We start from the raw sequence: 8460 nt of genomic DNA, 5'->3' as shown, positions 1-8460 counted from the left end.
GCTGATGCTTCTCTTTTATGTTTGGTTTTCCCAGTTTTTATTTAAGATACCATTCGCTTATGCAAGTTTTTTTTTTTTAAGCTATGCGCTCTTCTTTTCATACTCACGTTTGGATGCTGTTTTTTGTGTTGAGAAAGTTTGAGGTTAGTTCTGCGCCTTTAGTCCAACTGGTAAAAACCAGCGTGTGCGAGAAACCAGCCGACACGAAAATCTGAACTGAAATGAAGTATGAGTGCGGAAGCAAGCAAAAAATGTTGCTTGGAGAGAAACAACCAATGTAAGGCAGAAAACGCCTCTCACATGGACTTCTCAGTGGGAAATCCTTGAAGGAAAAGTTAAGATTTGACAATTAAGTTTACAAATAGGGTCACAATAACATAATATACAAATTAATTCATAAAAACAAATAATCGATGTCAGCATTTTTACTCATAAACTCAGTCTACATAGCATTGAAACATTAATAAAAATATTGGCTTTTCAGTACAGACGTCTCCGCGACGTGCGTGTGCTATCTGGGGCTTATTCACATAAAACACAGGCCTTTGGACACTACACACATTTACTTATTAGCAGTGTAACATAAATGAGGCTTGAACTTTCCATTGTTAACCAGATCAATTACCAAATGTCATTCGTATTGTTTATACACTTAGCAGACTTTCATGCTTTTACATTTATCAATACTCTTTCCACCCTCAGTATTGCCAGTAAACATGCATTCACATTGGGTTTTTTCAGTAATATACATAGTTTATTACTGCTGACACTGCATTTGGCAGAAAATTCCTTTATACACACCCATAAGCAATACACAGTCAGAAGAAACAAAGAGACACTTTTTATTTATTCTTTTATTTTAAAGCAAAAAGAACAAAAGGAATTATTTCCTCCCCCAAAAAGGAGAACAAAACAAAGAAAAATGTGAAACCGCACAATACCTTTTGAATTCATTTTTTTTTATTTAAAATTCCAATATATAATATTTAGCTGTTATTTTTTTTGTGTGTGTGATTTAATGATATTTACTTGCCATTAAACATTTGCAGAAACATTCTGGAACACAAAGGGCAGGAAGGTGGAGCTTAGCTCTAAAAGCGATGAAGTCACAATAGCCACTATCCAATGGGGGAGGCACGAAGGAGACTAGTGTGTGTGGTAAGGCGTTGTACAATATGGGCGTTTCGAGTAAGAACACACTAATCCGCACATCTTACATCTTTTTTTTTTCCATCATTACAACTGGTTTCTCGTGGTAGTGAATATATTTGATGGAGAAGTGCTTTGACTTATTAAATGGTGCATCAGTTCAGAAGCAGGAGTCTGGGCCTTCTGTTCCAGTAGATCAGATACAGAAGTGTGCGTGTGTGTGAGAGAGAGAAAAATGCTATTCTAGTTTACTCTATTCTATTCCACTACTCTTCTGTAGAAGTACAGGTAGCCCAGGTCCTTAGGTGGTTTCTCAGAGGCACAAACTTTCTGATCGTTAAAGATTACCCACCTAAAAGAAGCAAAGAGTGACAATGAATACATTAATACTGAGAAAAAGTGATATTGCTGTACAAGAGCTGCATATGAATAATGATGGAGAGAGAGAGGAGCCCACTGATGGATAGAGAACTTCACTTACTGTTGGTCCTTCTTGATGTGGCAGACATAATGACCACACATTGTGCCCAGTAGATCAGATACAGAAGTGTGCGTGTGTGTGAGAGAGAGAAAAATGCTATTCTAGTTTACTCTATTCTATTCCACTACTCTTCTGTAGAAGTACAGGTAGCCCAGGTCCTTAGGTGGTTTCTCAGAGGCACAAACTTTCTGATCGTTAAAGATTACCCACCTAAAAGAAGCAAAGAGTGACAATGAATACATTAATACTGAGAAAAAGTGATATTGCTGTACAAGAGCTGCATATGAATAATGATGGAGAGAGAGAGGAGCCCACTGATGGATAGAGAACTTCACTTACTGTTGGTCCTTCTTGATGTGGCAGACATAATGACCACACATTGTGCTCGTTCCCATGTGACTGATGAACGCAAAAAGCTCATACTCTTCAGGACAAAAGAATAGGAAAGATGTGAATCATTAGAAGAGAACAAAATATTTATAACGTTTACAAAAATCACTATTTAATAAATACCACAGAAACACACACTTCCTGTTCCATCACGGACACGTGGTCCTGGAGGAGGTTCCCGACTGGCTTCACTTCCTCCTTCTGAGCGTCCACCCTCAGACACATCCATGGACTCCAGATCATCCAGATGAGAGAAGATCCAGTCCACAGCTCGCTCTAGAACATTATTCTACAAACACAGAAATTGACAAATAGGATTTGAATCTCTTAAAGAAATCATTAATTAACAAAATGGCATTTGAAAGGAAGCACAAAGCATTTGTAACATACTGATTTGTAGCATGCTGAACCTTAGCAGGTTTAAATTTCTATTTATATTATGAAGTTTACAGTTTTTGCTACCTGTTACCAAAATTTAGGACCATGATTTGTGTGACTTAAATGCGTTTAAAGCAATAAATATTAACTAGAGAATCTCAGTCATGCCACTTCATGGGTGTCAATTTTTAAATAAGTTCAAATTTTATACTGAGGTAAAACCATTGTAGCAACTGGGCTGCATGCGAAATGGGTACAATATACTTTTGGTATCAGGTCCTTGCATCAATAAATCTTTTTGTATCACTCTGGTTAAGAGAGACAGAGTGACGTGTCTCACTGTGGCTCTGAGAGCACGAGTGGCCTGGTCTCGACTGAATCCCATAGAAACGATGGTTGCTAGGTGTTCCTCAGGTAGACTCTCTGTGGGTGTGGTGCCAGGAGCAGAACTAGATCCAGCCAACACTAAAGGTGCGGAGAAATCTGCAGAAGTTCACATAGAGAATATTACTGGAAATCTGCATCCTACTTTTAATCCTCTTCACAGCTGACACTCATTGATGAATGTATTTACCAGGGTCTTCCATGTGTCCCATCACCCAGTTCATAGCAGCATCAATGCCAGTATTGCCCGTGTAGTACACGGCCTTCCGGCAGGCCTCCAGAGGAAAACCCATCTCACACAGCTGAGACACTGTAGAGTCATCCAATACCGGAGCTGAGAGACATGCACAGACAGAGAGAGAGTGCTCTACAGACATGTTTCAATAATTACATTGACTGAATGCTAATGAAAATTGTATTAATTAAAAATTAAACCAATGCTTAAAGGAATAGTTAACCCAAAAATTTGCTAAAAATGTTTTCCCCCTCAGATAACCCAAGAGGAACACGAGTTTATTTCTTCATCGAAATAGATTTGGAGAAATTTAGCATATATCACTTGCTCACCAATGGATCCTCTTCAGTGAATGGGTGCCACCAAAATGAGAGCTCATACAGCTGATAAAAACATTAGAATAATCCAAAACATGACTCCAGTCCATCAATTAACATCTTGTGAAGTTCTAGCCAATATGTTGGTAGATTTTGTTGTGAGAGGACAACAGGAGACTTTTTCACTGGACGAAGCATTATTATGGATTATGGACCGCTATTTTGGCCAGAAGCAATGGTTTAAAATTAAAATGCCTTGATGGATTTGTTTCTCATAAACACGCCGCTATTCACTTCATAAGATGTTAATTGATGGACTGGAGTCGTGTGGATTACTGTGATGTTTTATCAGTAAATTTAACTCATTCTGACGGCACCCATTTACTGCAGGGGATCCACTGGTGAGCAAGTGATGTAATGCTAAGTAAATATCTCCAAATCTGATCAGATGAAGAGGTGAGAGTACATTTTCAGCGAATTTTCATTTTTAGGTGAACTATTCCTTTAAATCCAAAATAAATTACATTTAATTGAAAACTAAATATTAAGACTAAGGCAATATGAGTATCATTTATATAGAGCAAATAAAAACACGTTTACATTAAACTAAAACAAATGAATATAATAAAATTAAATTAAAAGACACTAAACAGAAGAAAGCAAAGGAAAAAGAAAGAATGAAAGACAGGCTCAAGTGGCAGACAGATGAGGTCAGAAAGAAGAGAAAAGACAGACTGACACAACAGTGGGGAGTAGAGAGAGTCGTCCTCCTCGTTGCCGTGGAAACCCAGGATACCTTTAACCTCCACATCAGGGGTCATGAGAGGAGGTGGAGCCACCTCTGGCAGAAGCTCCTCCCCTGGCTGCTGTCCCATGGCAAGGAGTGCACTCAGATCCAGTGTGTCAGGAACGTCAATGCTCACATCTATTCAAATTATTACAAGAGTATATTAGAATTCAAACTAGGGCTGTCAACCAATTAACAGAACAATTTAAAATTATATAATTAATTGTGCAAAATTAAAAAGTTACATTATCAAACAGTCAAAAAATATATAATTAACCTAATTTTTTAGGAACCCAATCCAAGCCGAAGGTGAATTTCTTAATTTGGATGACAAGATGGTCAGGAAATGAAGCAAAGCGAGTGGTCCTAAGAGACAAAGAGATATAAAGATACTATTACACACGGAAGAAAACCAAAGACTACTTGAGAATTAAACGAATATTATTACTTTGTGGCAGTGGTTTTGGATTGCACTGCAGAGCTCCAGAAATCTGTGAGTGTTTCGGGTTCGCTAAGAGCAGCCAAACAGGCAGCAAATGGAATTTGAGCACGTGGTGCAGCAGAGGGAGGGGCTCCAGATGACTCCACCTCCTCCCGGCGACGTTCTGCTTCTTGTAGCTCCTCTGATAAACAGAAAGAGAAGATGATAAATGAGAGGAAGGATAAATCGGAATTGATACACAGAAGCATAGTATGAGTGTTTAACCCATATTAGTTGCCTGGTCCATGGGAACGGGCAGCTGGACTATGTAGTCTACTCGTTGGGTATATTTGGCCTTTTGTGACTGCTGGCATACAATCTTCTCCTCCACTAGGAAGCGGAAAGCTTCTGAGGGATTCATGCCAGACCGACAGTTCCTCTGGACAACATAAAAAAAAAGGCAAAATGAGTGAATGCAAAAGTAAATGGTGTAAAACAGAGACTGCAAGAGAATGTCATCATCATTACCTCCACCATATTTATAAAGTGAAGAAGAAACTCCTGCGCATCCTGCTGCCGATTGGTAGAGAACTCCGGGTGGCCTCGTCCAACCAGAGCTTTGAACATGCGAGGTACTATGCCAACCTGGTCACCCTGTACAAAGAAAATCAGACTTAGAAATGGCTTTTCCTGAACATGAGCAGAATCAATTTCTGTATTTTCCTGCAAAAACTGTAAGATTCCATACCAAAATGATTAATGAAAGATATAAACAAAGTCTACTCATCTTTCATGAATGAAACCCGATGTTTGTGTACATACCCTAGGTTCAGTGGAGGAATTGGGGTCATCCCCGGGGTCAGGGGCCACCTTAGAGTACTCTCCTGACAGAAGGCCATAGCCCAGCTTTGCTCTGATATTAAAGAGTGGAAATGAAGGAAGAAAGATACAAATTTCGATTACTAAATAAAATCGTTATGGTGTTTAAGCTCTTTGAAACAACCGAAGCAGATACTCATATTTGTTCCCTCTTTCTTTCAGGTAGCAGGGAGAATTGATGTATGGCGACCTCTGCTGGATATATGATATTACTGAAGCCCCTTCAGTATCATCATTAACAGGACTAAAGTGTTCAGCCTGAAATTAAAATTCTGTCTCCATTTTGTCACTCATGTTGTTCAAAACCTGTATGAAACTCTTTCTACTGTGGAACATGAAACTGTTCATGAACACTGAAACTGAAAAGTCAATCTCCAAATATGACAAAAAAGCAATATAAAAGTGGTTCATAAAACTTGTACTGCTCTATACTCCTGGTCTTCATAAGTCATGCAAGGGCTTTGTGTGAGGAACAGACCATTATTTGTATATTTTCAAACATTGGGCATTAAGACGTATTTGACATTAGTGATTAAAAAATGCCCTGTATTGTTTAACCAAATATGGCTTGCCAAGTTTAAATATGTGGAAGTGCGAATGAGATTTGAAAGCTACTGAAGAATGCAACATTTTTGGGGTGAACGATCCCTTTTAGACTAAACACACTGATATTTTAAAGTATGTGTGCATTTGAGAGTTTGTGGGACAGGTACTCACACTTGAGTCTTAAAATCCTGGGTAGGGTCACTGGGCGCCTCATTAAAGATCTTGTCGATGATGGAAACGTATCTGAGTATCAACGAGAGTGAGAGGAAACAAGATACATTTAGAAATTTTATTTCTGCAGCAATAGTTCCATATAAACATATAAATATATATATATAAACATGTCTAATACACACTTACACCACTTGTGGAGTCAGTAAGATTTTTTTTATGTTTTTGAAAGAAGTCTCTTATGCTCACAAAGGCTGCATTTATCTGAACAAAGTAGTATTATGAAATATAACAATAATAATTTAAATGTAAATAATCATTTAAATAATTTAATTTACTAAAATGTAAATATAACTTGATTTGAGTTTTCAGCAGCCATTACTCAGTGTCACATGATCCTTCAGAAATTATTCTAATATGCTGATTTGGTGCTCAAGAAACATTTCTTATTATCAATGTTGCAAATTGTTGTGCTGCCGAATATTTTTTATTTTTATTTTAAATAATATTCAGTGTTTTTAATAATAATAGCATTTTTTCATTCTCTTCATTGAATAAAAAGTTCAAAATAACAGCATTTATTTGAAACAAATCTTCTGTACCATTGTCTTTAATGTCTCTTTTGACCAATTTAATGATGAAGGTATTCATTTCTTTTAAAAAATATCTTACTGACCCCAAATCTTTGAACAGTAGTGATTATGGATATGTTTTATATGCTCATATCTCTGGCTGAACCACACTCTAGAACCACACACAGGTTGACAAACATTCTGAGAGGCACTGACTTGGTCTGGAAGTCTGGGATGGTGAAGAGCACTTGCATGACAGAGTTGAGGTAGCAGCTGTTTCCCAGGTTCTTCATTCCAGTGAGCCCCGGGCCCCATAGGGGTCTCAGAGTGGTACCTGACTCCTGAATCACCTCCCACTCTCCCACACGCTGGTTCACTGCAATCTCCAGCTCAGTCATGGTTCTTTCCGTCTAACAAAAAGACAGGGACACACTAAAAAACAGCTTCTTAAACACTTTAAGAATGAAAGCCCATCTAGCAGAGATTTTTGGGATGACAGTACCTTTTCCATAGTCATCATATCAATGCCAAAGTGAGAAAGGTGTTCTGGAAGCTTAAAATCTAATACCATATCATCTTCGTCATATGAATAGACATCTGCAAAGACACATACATCACACAATGTCATCATAAATATAGCCCTAGTTAACCGTAAAGCAGACATAACGTTACTGGTTTAAAGCATACAACGTCAGCATGATTTAATTAGATTCCAGCAGATTTTGTGAGACAATCTCACCTGCTCCGTCAGGTGTTATTGTGCCGAGTTTGACAGCCAGTGGGTATCCAGTCTGCTGGTAGTGCAGGAGGGCGTGGTTATTCCCCCCTGAGCCATCAAAATATCTCCGCCCACAAAAAACCTTTCCGTCTGTCAGATTCATCCACAGGTTTTCCTGTAGATCACAGACCTCACACTTCCAACCACTGAAAGAAAGATGGAAGTATGTAAATATAAACAATCACTTATTCTAACTTCCTCCTAGGATCATGTTTTCAGAGCTTAGCTGTATATATCAAATGTGTCCTACAACATTCACACATGTATATACCAAGGAGGGATTTTGACCCCATTGTCGAGTTGTTTAAGTTCAGCTGCGTGTTTTGACTCCTGTCGCACTTCTCCGTCCCACTGCTGCACCTGCAAAGTGTGCGACACTGAGTCTGCTGCCTGCAGCCCCGCCATCGACAGAGACACCTGCAAGGGTGAACGACACCAAGTCAATCAAAGTCTGCTCTGTTATAAAGTTTAGCATTCACTTAATTATGACTATATATTTATTTATTATTACATAGTGAAAAATCATGTGAAAAGATTTCATAATAAAATGACTCACCCGTTCCCGAACAACATCTGGCATGGAGGCTAGATCATCTGATGTCACTTCCTGTCGGTCTGGGAACAGAACCACCTTGACCTCTTCCTCATACTGCTCCTGCTCAACATCAAACCCACCCTCAATCCCTGCAAGAAACACACAACCTTTTCAACCTTTTACGTTTCATAAAATAAACTTACTAACAACACACAACTGGGAAAACTAACATGTTCTAAAATATGTAGCAAAGATTGAGGACTAAAGAATGCAGGGGCTTACCAATGGCTAGTCTTGTGGGCTTCTTTTTTGGAGGGTCACCTGATCCAGAATTGTTATCATCCTCCTTCTGATACACAGACAAGGTTAGTCTATATTTGCCATGAATCAGCACTTAAAGGGATAGTTCACCCAAAAATGAAAATTGTCATTAATTA

At 38.5% G+C, this 8460-nt stretch overlaps 1 protein-coding gene and 1 long non-coding RNA gene across 7 annotated transcripts in view; both read right to left on the bottom strand.

Annotated features, from left to right (window-relative positions):
- Positions 1 to 1005: 1005 nt before the first annotated feature.
- LOC107673030 (uncharacterized) lies at positions 1006 to 1679 on the bottom strand. The gene is made up of 2 exons (XR_001632369.1): positions 1631 to 1679; positions 1006 to 1501 (listed from the first exon to the last, which is right to left on the bottom strand). It is a non-coding gene; the product is annotated as an uncharacterized LOC107673030 (long non-coding RNA).
- Positions 1680 to 1683: 4 nt separating this feature from the next.
- Positions 1684 to 8460, bottom strand: part of LOC107673028 (ubiquitin carboxyl-terminal hydrolase 5-like) — a 9540-nt gene continuing 2763 nt past the window's right edge. For 2 of the 6 annotated variants that reach the window (XM_016466449.1, XM_016466451.1), the window contains 18 exons: positions 8306 to 8372; positions 8045 to 8172; positions 7760 to 7905; positions 7450 to 7634; positions 7213 to 7307; positions 6927 to 7120; positions 6139 to 6210; positions 5365 to 5455; positions 5071 to 5196; positions 4828 to 4981; positions 4570 to 4744; positions 4399 to 4487; positions 4074 to 4259; positions 2973 to 3116; positions 2739 to 2881; positions 2159 to 2309; positions 1970 to 2054; positions 1684 to 1840 (listed from right to left, as the gene is read on the bottom strand). In XM_016466449.1, coding sequence (XP_016321935.1) covers positions 1747 to 1840; positions 1970 to 2054; positions 2159 to 2309; positions 2739 to 2881; positions 2973 to 3116; positions 4074 to 4259; positions 4399 to 4487; positions 4570 to 4744; positions 4828 to 4981; positions 5071 to 5196; positions 5365 to 5455; positions 6139 to 6210; positions 6927 to 7120; positions 7213 to 7307; positions 7450 to 7634; positions 7760 to 7905; positions 8045 to 8172; positions 8306 to 8372 — 2325 coding nt within the window. In that variant the 3' untranslated portion in view covers positions 1684 to 1746. The remainder of the gene's footprint in view (positions 1841 to 1969; positions 2055 to 2158; positions 2310 to 2738; positions 2882 to 2972; positions 3117 to 4073; positions 4260 to 4398; positions 4488 to 4569; positions 4745 to 4827; positions 4982 to 5070; positions 5197 to 5364; positions 5456 to 6138; positions 6211 to 6926; positions 7121 to 7212; positions 7308 to 7449; positions 7635 to 7759; positions 7906 to 8044; positions 8173 to 8305; positions 8373 to 8460) is intronic. The other 4 variants (XM_016466453.1, XM_016466454.1, XM_016466450.1 and 1 more) reach the window with 2 other exon arrangements.

This window comes from Sinocyclocheilus anshuiensis, unplaced genomic scaffold (genome assembly GCF_001515605.1).
Source record: "Sinocyclocheilus anshuiensis isolate Anshui unplaced genomic scaffold, SAMN03320099.WGS_v1.1 scaffold248, whole genome shotgun sequence".
Classification (NCBI taxonomy): domain Eukaryota; kingdom Metazoa; phylum Chordata; class Actinopteri; order Cypriniformes; family Cyprinidae; genus Sinocyclocheilus; species Sinocyclocheilus anshuiensis.
This window is presented reverse-complemented; position numbering and strand designations above follow the sequence as displayed.